Source organism: Momordica charantia (assembly GCF_013281855.1).
Source record: "Momordica charantia cultivar OHB3-1 chromosome 4 unlocalized genomic scaffold, Mcharantia_2.0 BLBB01000004.1, whole genome shotgun sequence".
In the NCBI taxonomy this organism is placed as follows: Eukaryota; Viridiplantae; Streptophyta; class Magnoliopsida; order Cucurbitales; family Cucurbitaceae; genus Momordica; species Momordica charantia.
The window spans coordinates 373,219-386,229 of record NW_028275162.1 but is presented as its reverse complement, the minus strand read 5'-3'; the positions used below and the strand labels follow the sequence as shown (position 1 = coordinate 386,229).

Below are 13,011 nucleotides of genomic sequence, written 5' to 3'. Positions count from 1 at the left end.
TTTCAGAACATATTTTATTGTAAATATGGTCAGAAACTCTAGATTCATTATTACTATTCTCGAAGAAATTAATTAAGGTGCGTTGAACCATGTTTTATGTTCTAAGACAATTGGACAGAAATTTACAAGACAAAACGGACTGAGAACGTAAAACAAAAAAACAAAAAACAAAAATAGCAATATCATGAGTTAATGAATAATGAGGTAATAGTCAACTTGGCCGATAATTTATCCTTTTTTTTTTTTATGATTTTCAAATCAAATTCAAGACTACATGTCGGTTTTCTCACCAATATATACCTTACCCTTTGATTGACAGGGACTGATATGTTTGATTGATTCAGATCAAAGTTGGTTTTGTAAAGGCATATTAATTATTTTTGTGGACAAGCAGCTTTATATTGTTTGATCAAATTGAGAGGCGTTATTTTGTCCATAAAGCAAAATTTGTCCAATACTAGAAAATCATTTTACAAGGAAAATTCTTGGAAGGTGCAGATTCAAAGGAGGATAGGAGACCCCTAGTTGTTACAATTTCTTCTAGTTTTATATATGTCAGTATCGGTATTAAGAACACGTTCAGTTCGTCGATATCTCCATTTCATAGCTCCCTCCTTCTTTAGGATGTTGGGGTATCATCAATATCAAGTCCTGAGCAAGTGGTTAGAGGTATTTAATTAATAAAGATTGTTAATATTGGTTTGTAGTTTTTTTTTTCTTTCAGTAAAATAATGTTTTAACCGGTTAAGTCTTGTTTATGTCTGTTTATTCTATTCGTAGTTGAATCCTTCAAAATTACAGAATTCAAATGAAATTTATGAGTATTTGCCGAATCCCATTAAATAGCAACCAATATACTCTTGAATTTGTTCAAAATTTCAGTTAATTTTGATCAATTCAGGTTATGACCATGGATGATCCACACAGGTCTATTCAAATAGACCTAGAGATGAAGCATTATGATCAAAGTGGGTTGGTACTGGTCAAATTCACAATTTCCAACTTGGATTAGACAAATTTTTTAATTTTTTAAAATGTTGTCGACATTCCTTTCATATATATTTTAATGTATAAGATTTTTATATTATTTAGATGCTTAACTATAATAATCTCCAACTAAATCAATAGATTAATTATTATAACAAATGCATAGATATGCATGCCTCAACATGCCATGCATATGTTTCGTATAATAGTTATCTATTCATTAAGATTAGAAGTTGAGGATCAATTAATTGGGCATGTCTTTCCAGATTGGTATTTTAATGAAAAAAAAAAAACAATCAAGTGATTGTTCTAAAAGTAATTAAAATTTTCAAAAACTTAGCTTTTCTAGACATTCAAAAATAGTTAAAAACATACCATATAAACCCTAAAAAATCAATAAAGATCGGATAATTTTCATATATAGAAGTTGGTTCTTGATGAACTAATTGTCAACATGATGAGTTTTACTGGACGATTAAGGCGTCTTGTTCCTCCTCTAAAAGTCGAAAATTCGACATCTTACATTAGTTTACTGAAAAAATAAATAAAGAATTAATTATGTAGCTAGGGAAAGGTTGTTATAGAATAGACATTACGAACTTGGACTTGGCTGAAATGAGCTAAATTAAGAAGGAAGGCATCAGGTGGAGTAATTGGATGGGTTGACTTTTTGCAACCTGTTTAATGACAAGTTTCAAAGGTCAACCTTACATAAATTATTGGAAGTTGTGTCTTCCATGTAACGTTACAATGACATCAAGTTCCTAGTTTCTTAAATGTAAATGTGACCTGCAAATTAATAAGTGATATGGAATATAATGGGTGACAGATATAATACTCGATTATTCTTGCACCTAAGATTATCTTGTTTTAATCAAGTTATTATACATATATTAAATATAGTATTAGATTCCAACCATTTTAAACGAGCCACCATCTTGTGAAGAAGAGGTATATTAAGAATTTCACATCGAAAAGATTAAAGATCTAACAAAGTTATATGCACTAAGTCTTTCATTATTGTTAATTGTTTTGAGACCCACCCAATGAATTTGTTGATCATATAGTATTGGGATTCATCAAACTCAGAAGGATCTTATAAACTACATGAGCTACTCTTCACCTCATCAAAATCAATATAGAAATTTCATTATAATTTTTTTACTATTAATTAATAAAAAACTACATTAATAGTTATTTTTAATTATCAACGAGTAGCTTAATTATATATTTTTCACATAATCTTAAACATTTTTAAATATCATATTATGATCCACAAAACCACATCATATTTAAGAGTTAGATTAACTAAGAATGGAAGCATTATTTCATGAAGTAAAAGTGAGCATTTAATAAATTAGAAGGAATTAAGCATAGTTATTCGAGAAAGTTGATTTAAGGTGTGTTATTTTCATTGATAATGTTTGGCAAATTAAAATTTTGATTTTAGGAAAGTTTAAGATCACTTATTCAACATGCAGAGGGACATCATTAGTTGAAATTCATCCTTAGAAAAATTTGAATGACATGTTTGACTGTCAAACTACTTTAAAGGAGTGGAAATGAAATGTTTGACTTGGAAGCTAATTTGATATCAGTAATGTTCATCTACCTAATCCCAATACAAATATGAACAGCTAACTACATTGCTGCAAAAGTAGTTAACAGATCTTGCTTACACACCTTTCAAAGTTTGGCCCTTGAAGCCAATTGACCCACCCAATACTTTGATTTTTTATTATGTGATAAATGTGGTGGTTATAAGTCAACTAAACTACCCAATAGCATATTATTTGGAGGAAAAATTAAAAAAGAGAGAAGATTAAGAAGATAATATTAATTTTGCCACGCGAAGATTAAAAAAATAACAGAGTTGAAGTATTATATAATCAAATTTGTGGAGACCGTTGAGTTATAGAGTGAAACGTTAATTTTTGTAAATTGAAAATTTGAAGTTTATACAAAACAGATGAATAGAGATAACTAAACATGAAATGACTCATAAGTCGAGAAGGACCAACAAATTCAAACAAAAGTGACCGACAAGTTTTTAGAAAGGCTTTAAGGAAACTCATGTCCTTTCCTAAAAGACCTCTTAATTGTTCCGAACATTTATGTTTGGTTCATAATTTTAACATGTCTATAATAAGATCGAGTTGATGTATCATAGATTTAATTTGCAAAATTAATTATGTATATGAAAATAAACAAAACTAACACACCAAACATGGACACAAACAAAAGTCCTTATGGAAGAAAATAAAATAAATAGAACCGCAAAATATTATAGTAAGGAGAAATGTAATTAGTAATGAGTTAACCTTTGGAGACAAGACATCATCATGGGATCTCACGGAAATTAAGGAGAGGGAAATGATATTAAAAAGAGGTAACCCAATCAAAGCGAAAAAGAAGATAAAAGAAAATAATAAATGAGAGTGGCAGAAGAATAGCAGCAGCCCAATGGAGTAAGCTTTATTCTACTGCAACAAAAAGCAACACCGCACCCATTAAAAAGAAAAAGAGAGAGAGAGAGAGAGAGAAAGAGACAGAGAAAAAAGCCATCCAAAAGGTTCTGCTTGTTGCTTCAACATTTTGATGCCTTCATTTAAAACATAGAAATTAAAATAAATTCTTCAAGAAAAAATAATAATTATAATAACAAATGGGAAGTAAACCAACAAAACAATAAAAAGAGAGTTGTGTGTTCTCTCATAAAGAAGAGGGGATGGCAGAAATTACAATCATGTGAAAGAGGAGATTATAGAGCAAGTGGCCTCAACCATGTCTGCAAAACAATTTTTTTTTTTTCTGTCTCTCTCTCTCTCTCTCTCTCTCTGTCTACTAAATTTTATCTTATCTAAAAAGGGTGCTCACCTTTTTCAATCCCCAGTGCAGTGATATGTACTCTATGAAACAAATGGACCATCATCAGCCATTCAACTGCTCGCTTCTTTTCACATGGGAAAATTTCTCCAATCCTTTCAAAACCTTCCTCATCATCCCTCATGCATTTGCAGCTCTGCTTTGCGATTCCCCTGGTTTACTTCCGACCTCGGCTTGACCGGAGATCTCTTTCGTGGATTCAATCTCTGTGCTTGTTGTACAGCTCTTTTGGCTCCTCCGATCCTGCAAAAGAATTGTGTGTCCTAATTTCAAGTTTCTCAGAAGAACGAGAAATGGTCTATAATGGCATGAGTTAAGAAGGGTATGTTTGTGCAAGAAATTTAAGTTGATGGTTGACACCTAACGGAAACATCAATCATAGCTTCAACATGAACTATCTTGGCCCAAAATCTTTACTCAATGCAAAACGTTACCAGAGATGGATAGTTCATTGGCCATTGTGGAGCAACGCTCATTAGCCATTTGCTACATTAGTTAGTGAAAGAATATAACTAATAAATTGCTTGATCAAGGACATGTACTACAACAAGAATCTGTAGCAATTTTAACTGAGCCATAGCATTGCAAGAAATATCATTTAGGAGGTAGGAAACAACAATATGATTGATTATTTCAGGTCACACATTTCATTGATACCTACCTCACGTGATGGGTAGTCATCAGCTTCAAGCATCCTAACAACTTGAGTCATTTTTGGTCTCTTATCTGACTCAGGATCCACACACCTAAGTGCAATCAGAAGGGCACGTTTCAAAGCACGTGTAGCGGGTTTAGTTTCAAGATTTGGGTCTATAACTTCCTCGGCTCTCCTTGTGCCTACCATCACTTTTAACCACTCAACAAGATTAACCTGATGAATCAAGTACATAAGCCAATGTAAATTAAGAAATTATATGTGCACCATACATAGAGTAGAGGGATTTATTCTGACTTCTGATGAATGCCCAAATGAAACAAATAAACAGTCTTAGTTCAGAAGTACCTCGTTAGCAGGACGGCCATAGTCGACAGGATCTCTTCCGGTAATTGCTTCTAGAAGAAGAACGCCAAAGCTGTAAATGTCACTTTTCTCATTTAACAATCCAGTGTTGGCATATTCGGGTGCCACGTAGCTGGGTAAACAGAAAAAAGACAACCATTAGCTCGTAGCTGAAAATGTTTTATCACAATCGGTTATAGAATAGAATGAAAAATGACACATACCCAAATGTTCCCATCACTCTAGTCGTGATGTGACTCTCTCCTGCATCCAAAAGTTTGGCCAATCCAAAATCTGAAACCTTTGCATTAAACTCGTCATCGATTAGGATGTTGCTTGATTTTATGTCTCTATGGACAACCTTTGGTTCAATTGCCTCATGTAAATATGCTAGCCTGCATTCAATATGTGACATTAGTTTCTACTTCGGAGAAAATAAACTGGGTTCGACATTCTCAAGTTTAAAATTTAGATTCTGGGATAACTATGTGCACCATCTGAGAAATTCCCCATAGTAGGTAGTCATTTAGAATGATGAAATTTCCAAAGATGGGACGTGCAGAAAACTGCAGGGGAAGTTATTGTTCAAAACAATACGGTAGAGGAGCAAGGTTTGCATATACCCATTATTATACAAATCACTGGAAGAATGAATTGAGATTTAATGAGAACTGAAGCACAGAACCGTCAGGTCTTCAGAAACCAATATATACACATATATATAATAAGCGTGCATAAAAATATGTAAGTTATCGTTACTTACGCCTTGGCGGTGCCAAGAAGCACCTTCATTCTCGCCTCCCAAGTAAGGGTTCCATGTTGGCGCATAGCCCCATGTAACCATTGTTCTAAGTTGCCATTGTTCACATATTCATAAACCAGCATCCTGTACAAGTAAAAACGACAAAGCCATTTTCATATAAAAAGAGACTGAAAAAAGTGAACTGAAGACATACTGACAAGGTAAACACTTATTAAGCACGTCATGTACTACAATGGTAGTTCACCAGTAGGGTAAAAATGATAAGGGAAGGAAATGATAGGTTAAGAATAGTACCTATGAACTCCTTCTATGCAATAGCCCAGGAGCCGTACAAGATTCTTGTGTCTTACATGGCCAATGGCCTCCACTTCAACTCTAAATTCTTTCTCTGCTTGTCCCCTATAAAGAAGCAACTTAAATTTTAAAGGCACAATAATCATTGATATAGTTTTACTAATGTTTCAAACCACTAATTCCTTACAGATTATTGAGAAGTTTCTTCACAGCGACCTCAGTTCCATTTATCAGTCTACCTTTATAGACAACCCCGTAACCTCCTTCACCAAGCACATTGTCTGGGGCAAATCGATTTGTCGCAAATTCCAGATCTCTGAGTGTAAACCAATGACCCCAACCAAGATGCGAAATTTCGGGCAAGCCAACAAGAGGAGAGGCAGTCACAAGTCCTCCATACCCTCCATACGTTATGGAAGACTGCTTTCTAACAGTCCCAGAGCTTCCTTCTTCTCCTGAATGTGAGCTGAAAACCCTTTCGTGATGATAATTGGAGCTGCATTGACTTATATTATCAGGGTCGCTTGATTTGCTCATACCCAAATGGCCAATCATCTTCTCTGAGTTTTTCTCACTAGATTTATCATGAATGGAAAGATAAAGATTCTCAAGATGATTGTGGTGGGCAGATTGAGTCGCTATTCTGTCCACCTTGATGTCCTTTGAGACATTTGGTATTTGAGAAACAGAAAAGTTTTCTGGGGATCTCCTTGTTTTTCTTCGAGACATCACCCATACGGATAAGATACCGAGAATCAAAACAATAAATGCAGCAACGCATAAGCAAATCAAAACCCATAAGGACAAACCAAGGAAGGGAGTTTTCTTTGACAATTTCGTATTCAAAGAACTTCCGGATGACATAGCTGATGGTCCGACCCTCTAGATGCCAAAATTTTGAACTGGGTCGGCCCCCTAAGTTCCAGCCGCAGATAAATCAAGACATTACGACCTGAGAATTAGAAGCGAAACATCATGCAGTCTCAAATTATAGGTAAAAAATTCCTGAGAGAGCTTAATATCAGTAGCACAAGTTACTAAAGTTCATTTCTAATTTGACAGTCACTTAAAACACAAATTATAACACCAGAAACATTCTCCAAAAATTGCAATATTCTTCCCGAGTTCACAAAATATATTGCAAAAATCGAGAGAGCAGAACAGAAAAAAAAGGGAAAATAAGACGGTTAAGGAAGATACTTTACATCTGCATTGGGCATTCAGCTGGATTCTATTCTTTCCCAAACGAAACCCAACCGATACTTGTATGTACAAGTCATGATGACGAAGAAAGCAAAATAAATTCAATGTCCCATTATAGAAGAAAACCCAGAGTAATGAACCCACCAATAGCGAAATCAAAAGGGTCTAAATCTATCAAACAAAAGGGAATAAATACGTAGAAGGCATCACTTATGATTCAAGTAAAAGACACAAAAGAGAAATGTGAATAAATTAAATAAAGCGAGGAAAGTGGTTCAAAGTAGAAAGCATTCATCCACCTTTCAACAGATCTAGCCTAACCCCCTTGATCTTCCTCTTTAAGATCCCACAGAAGCAGAGAAAGGGCTTCTATTTTAACCAACGGGGACCCAATAAGCATAGATAGCCCAATATCGACCTGAAACAAAACTAGACCCTTCAAACACCAGATTCCCTCGGGGAACACGGCGGGCGAAACAAGCCTGTAACTAAGGGGCTAGCGCCCTCAAGGGGTCAGGAACAATTTAGGGAATGGTAGAAGAAAATGCAAGATAAAGACCAGACAAAAAGCTAACTTCTGTGAGAGAGAGAGAGAGAGAGAGAGAGAGAGCGAGAGAATCTACAAAGAAAATGTAATGGGGAAAGAAAATTTGGGTAAATGGGTATGTGAGAATGGTGGGTTTGTAAAGAGGAAGCTGAAAAGGAAGCTTGGGTTGCAATGGAGGACACCGGAGATGGGAAGGAGGAAGAAGAAGAAGGGTGAATAGGATAATGGCACAGCACTTATAGCTGGGTAAGAAAAAAACATTGAATATGCAGCGAAGGAACAGTAATTAAGAGAGAGAGAGAGGGAGAGTCAACCCAAGTGGAGGGACTAGAAATGCAGCTGGTTTTTGAGGGCAGATCGGAGTGGGAAGGGAAATTGGAAAAGAGAGTATATGGTAACTTGGCCTGGAAGCTCAGAGAGAGATCACAGATTAACGTGGCGATGCCACACAAATTGACAAATTACCACACAATCGAATCCACGGGGAATAATCATAGCCTCTAGGATTAGCCGATTGCCTCATCGTAGCGGATTCCAATGGGAGAATTGCGGGAGACGGGGGATTAAATTGAAAAACAAACACAAAATTAAGAGAGAAAAAACGAAGAGTGAGATACGGAGATGGGCGTATAAATGTAATAAAAGGGCAGTTTGGTTATCGTCTTTTTTATTAATTTTTGGTTGACGGCTTTTACCATGTAATTAATTATTCCTTTTTCAAAGCCGAAAAATTCGATTAAAAAATTAAGATCTCTAAAAACACTCGAAGACAAGGATTAGATCCCGCAAAAAAGAGGTTAGCACTTCGAAAGTTTTATGAGGATAAGAATCAATATGCAACGTCAGCTTAAACTTTTGGGTTGGGTTGAGTGGTATTTTATTCATCCTTAACATAGTATCAGTCATGTGTTCGAACACCTAGATTGTTGTTTCCTCCCCATTTATATTGATTTCCACTGTGAAAAGAGTTGTACACCATGGGTAATTCGGTAGGGTAAGAATGATGTTCTCTTTTGGTGAAAAAAATAATTTATAAGATAATAAAGAGGTTTTAATTGAAACCAAATACATATAATGAGATTGTGATATTATGCTGTTTAAAATTAGAATAGAGTTCTTAATTCCATGTTAGTTGAAAAGTATTTTGGAAGCTAGAGGAGTAGGAGGGAGGATAAAAGGGATAAAAGTAACTGCAAATTAGGGTTATAAAATGGGTTAATACCTTTCTTTCTATCAAGAGATGATACCATTTTTAATAAGTAGCCGAAAATATCAAATATAACAAATTATTTATAATGAACACCCACGTAGATTAGTTAATGACAGAAGGAAAATTCAATCAAAATTTTGTTGCGATCAAAATATTAAGAAATTTAGAAATTTTACCATTTATTTCTTTTGAGTGACTTGCAAATTCATGAACCATAACTTTCGACAACTTAATTTCGAGCATAGCTCAGTAGAAATTGACATATACTTCCAATCAACAGGATAATATTTGACTCAGTGGTGAGGACTAAATCTTATCCTTAATTTGACAATTCACTTTATTTAGAAAATAAATATTTATTTTTGCATTCGTCTCTCTTAATTGTCAAATACTAAAAATGGTAATGACAAGATTTAAGTAGCCAAGTATTTTTCTTTTGTTAAAGTTAAAGTAAAACCTTACAAATAATTTTAGGGGTTACCATATAAATTTCTTGATCTACATTCTTATTCACTCCAATCTTGATCATCACTGTTGACAATCTTATTCACTCTAATCCGATCGAGGTAGTTTCGCATATATATATATATATATATATATACACACACACATCCCGTCAAGAAAAAAAGATGAATACATATATACACATATATATTGGTAAATGGGCAACCCATAAGGAAGTGACTCGTGATTATCTTACAAGAAGTCAAAAGCAAGGAAGAAGAAATAATAAATTATGACAAACATGGCAATAATGGTAGATAAGGAAAGAAAATTGGTAATTAAAATAAAATATCATTTTTTAAACAGACCAAAATTATTCCCTGAAAGTATTAGGGTTTGTTTAACTTTAGGTAACTTTGCCTCAAAAAATAAAAATAAATAAAATTAGGTAACTGGATTTGGATGAGCAGAGAAATGACGGCCACTTGAGGGAAACGGGTCATCCAGGGAGCAGCAAGCATCGGCTGTTCTTTAAAGATGGGCCCTCATGTGGGCCTCTGGGTCCCTCCAACTCTGGCCCAAATATTTTGCGCAACCAGTAACGGTATACTACAATTGTCGGTTCCCCTTCATCTACTTTATTTTCCCCTTTTACTTCTAAAATTTTGCCAAGATTCTGTCACAAAAAAAGAAAAAGAAGCCTAATTATCATCCTATTATATTCAATCAATCTCATAAAAAATATTCAACGCTGCAATTACCTTCAATTGTTCTACCAACGAACGAGCAGTTCGAGCCTGTGTTAAAAAAATCATAAGCTCAATTAATATTGAACACGACGCCCGTAAATATATTGCTTGGAATCAATTAATAACCAAGTCAATCGCCAAGTTGTAATTTAAAATCCGTTGACAATCAATAACTAATATCAAATTCTTGACCAACAGAACACCACAAGCTATCGTCTCGGAAAGAATTCTAAATACTGCCCAAAGGTATCTTACTAACTAAAAAAAGTTACATTTCTGTAATTTTTCACGTTCCAAACTTGTGAACTCCATAAGATCTCATAAGAACTCTTAACATCTTGTTACCACTTACCATTGGCCATTTTTATACTCCTAGTTATGGATGATGAGATATGTACCAAAGAAATACAATACCCCTTTCTTTCTAATTCCATAATATATCCAAGAATATTTTGAAAAGTTTGCAACAGCTACTCCTGATTATGATCAAGGATAACAAATATACAAACTTATAGAAGGAAAGTTACGATTGAACAGTAGAACTACTAGAATACCTTATGAAGGGCGGAGTACCTCGTTCAAAGCAGTTGTCTCTGAATTTAGGAGTTACTTATCCATTCATTTGGAATAGATGATTTGAATATGTTGAGAAGCAACGATCTTTCTCTCTTGCTTAACTTGTTTACGCCATGGGCATGAAAATAACTACCATTCTTAAGTGCTTTTCGTCCTCTCTCCATGCTTCTTTTTCTCAAAGCTGTCAGTAAGCGAGTCCCCGGAAGATCAGCTTGGAGATCCTCCTCTATACTTTCAGATTTCTCTTGGTCTATTAGAGAAATGGAACCATCAGCTACAACGTTTTTGAAGTTATGTTTGGCATCTTCTTCATTGTTGGTTTCATCTGGAGCACTACTACCCCACCATTTGTTTGATAGAGATGGTAATCCACCAGAGGGGAATCCATACTTGAACTCATTCAACATCGTGGATCCTTGAACCAAATTTGTGCTCTGAACATGCTGAGGACGCCGCATCTGTGCGTTAATGTTTCCTTCCTGTTGCTGCAGCAAGCTTTGGGGCGCACCATTTAATTTGGACATTTTGTTGTTCGCTTGCTGGTTAATGCTGTGTAGGATGATAAAAGTGAAGGTGAGCAAGAGAAATAGAAGTTGATAGTTTATACATGTGAAAATCAAAATCCAACTATACAACTATCACTCTAGAACTCCATAGTGAGCAAAAATTTATTCCACTGATATATTCGTCCAGAAAAAATTTTAAAAACAAATGAAGACAGAAAGAATTGTTAACAGCAAGATCAGTGACACAATTACAGCCAAACATTCATGAGCTAACATAACTTCTGAGAATTGTTGAACCCAGGAAGATCTCTCATGTAAATGATAACTTCAGTTTAAAGAAAAGAGCAGATTGATTTTGAACTAAACCTATGAACAACTAAGTATATGCTGCATAGATCTTTCATTGTATGTATAATAAAAACGATAGCAAAGAGATTAGTGCCCATCGTATTCTAAGTTCGTTACACTGAATTACTAACAATTCGATATAGTATCTGATGCAGTTATACAACTTTTTTGTAATTATAGAATTTCCTTGATTCATGCCAATTGAAAGGCTTCTTTGTAACCCGTTGGTCTTTCCTCTTATAAAAAAGAGTGTCTGAAGCATATGATGCAAAAGCAAACATATTGTATTTCATGTTTATCCAAGAAAAACAAACTCTCGCTCTTACATTAAGTGTAACAAAGAAACGAAATAGAAGGACCTATTTCATAATGACCATCGACCAACGAACAACAATCGGAAACCGAGCTTTCTCCAATTTCATAACAAGTCGTGGAAACTTAGAGAAACTTAGTAGAGAAACTTAGAGAAACACAAATGAAATTATGCCAAATACAAACATCAGACCTCACATTTCACAAGTTCTTCTACTTCGGATTCCTCCGGACATGGCTGATGACAACTTAAAGAGAACAAAAAGAGGAGAAACAAAAGCAAAAGTGTAGTCTAGTATACCTTGTTGGGCGTTGGGCAGCGACAAAAAAATTGACGGAGGGACTATTCAGCAATGGCGTTAGGAATAGAAGTCGAGGGCGGGATGAAGAAGTAACCGACGTCGCGGCTGCTATCGCCGGCGAGGGAACGGTAGAACCTGTAGATTTGTTCTGCTACCTCCGCTCCGTCCAAAGTTTGGCAACAGTGCAGGTAGGACCGTAGAACGACGATGCAGAATTCTCACGCTTTTTTTTCTCCTCTTTTTTTTTTTTTTTTTTTGGATATGAATTGAAATAAATACAAATCTCTCAAAATCAATAAAGATATTATTTAAAATATTTTCGAAACTTATAAGAAAATTAAGTAAAAACATATGGTAGTACATGAAAACCCTTTTTTAAATATATTTTCATTTTATAAACTAAAAGTTACATAAAAATATTGGAATAATTGTCTACTAAAACATATTGAAATAATTGTTTACTTTTAAAAGATGGCAATTTCTTTTTAAAAGAAAAAGGTACACGTCGTATACTCTAAGTAAGAAAAGAAATTCAAACTTTTACCACTAAAAGGAATTACTAATATCAAACCACCTCACCGAGTAGTTTTATTATGATTTTGACTTTCACTTTTTATTCATGGAATTGCTAAAACTTTATAACATGCATTTGTTGTAGTTCTCTTTCCCTTAATAAATTTCTTTTAGTTTCTAAAAGTTAGTGTTAAGTTTTTTTCAATCCAACACACAAACAAAATGGAAAATTCTATTCTAACTTAAAACCTATTGATCACAAACCGGTGTCAATTACCATTCAGCTGAGTTTATATTGACATCAACATTAAGTCAAATTGGGGACAAGTTACCAACATAAATTTAACTCAGCGATAACTGATATGAAAAAT

General features: G+C 34.4%; 2 protein-coding genes across 6 annotated transcripts; both read right to left on the bottom strand.

The window, feature by feature from the left end:
- Nucleotides 1-3,538: 3,538 nt before the first annotated feature.
- Nucleotides 3,539-8,246, bottom strand: LOC111016828 (Protein kinase superfamily protein). 3 transcript variants are annotated; one of them, XM_022292352.2, is made up of 8 exons: nt 7,433-8,246; nt 6,118-6,882; nt 5,931-6,035; nt 5,637-5,759; nt 5,098-5,268; nt 4,877-5,006; nt 4,535-4,744; nt 3,539-4,116 (listed from the first exon to the last, which is right to left on the bottom strand). In XM_022292352.2, the coding sequence occupies exons 2-8, from the start codon at nt 6,792-6,794 to the stop codon at nt 3,994-3,996; spliced, it is 1,539 nt and encodes a 512-aa protein (XP_022148044.1). In that variant the 5' UTR covers nt 6,795-6,882; nt 7,433-8,246; the 3' UTR covers nt 3,539-3,993. The 3 variants fall into 3 exon arrangements, with proteins under 3 accessions (XP_022148044.1, XP_022148045.1, XP_087978912.1); XM_022292353.2 differs by lacking the exon at nt 7,433-8,246 and adding an exon at nt 7,136-7,424; XM_088122786.1 differs by lacking the exon at nt 7,433-8,246 and having other exon boundaries at nt 6,118-7,424.
- Nucleotides 8,247-9,650: 1,404 nt separating this feature from the next.
- Nucleotides 9,651-12,389, bottom strand: LOC111016830 (uncharacterized). Of its 3 annotated transcripts, none has more exons than XM_022292355.2 (4): nt 12,127-12,389; nt 10,638-11,208; nt 10,096-10,131; nt 9,651-10,010 (listed from the first exon to the last, which is right to left on the bottom strand). In XM_022292355.2, the coding sequence occupies exon 2, from the start codon at nt 11,181-11,183 to the stop codon at nt 10,683-10,685; it is 501 nt and encodes a 166-aa protein (XP_022148047.1). In that variant the 5' UTR covers nt 11,184-11,208; nt 12,127-12,389; the 3' UTR covers nt 9,651-10,010; nt 10,096-10,131; nt 10,638-10,682. The 3 variants fall into 3 exon arrangements, with proteins under 3 accessions (XP_022148047.1, XP_087978972.1, XP_087978971.1); XM_088122846.1 differs by having other exon boundaries at nt 10,657-11,208; XM_088122845.1 differs by lacking the exon at nt 12,127-12,389 and adding an exon at nt 12,019-12,091.
- Nucleotides 12,390-13,011: the final 622 nt, after the last annotated feature.

Coding starts and splice junctions, on each gene's coding strand:
- LOC111016828 (XM_022292352.2), bottom strand. CDS start 6,794: ATGTCATCCGGAAGTTCTTTGAATACGAAATTGTCAAAGAAAACTCCC. Junction 6,036..6,117: donor AAGAAACTTCTCAATAATCT/GTAAGGAATTAG, acceptor GCTTCTTTATAG/GGGACAAGCAGAGAAAGAAT. Junction 5,760..5,930: donor TGCATAGAAGGAGTTCATAG/GTACTATTCTTA, acceptor TTACTTGTACAG/GATGCTGGTTTATGAATATG.
- LOC111016830 (XM_022292355.2), bottom strand. CDS start 11,183: ATGTCCAAATTAAATGGTGCGCCCCAAAGCTTGCTGCAGCAACAGGAA.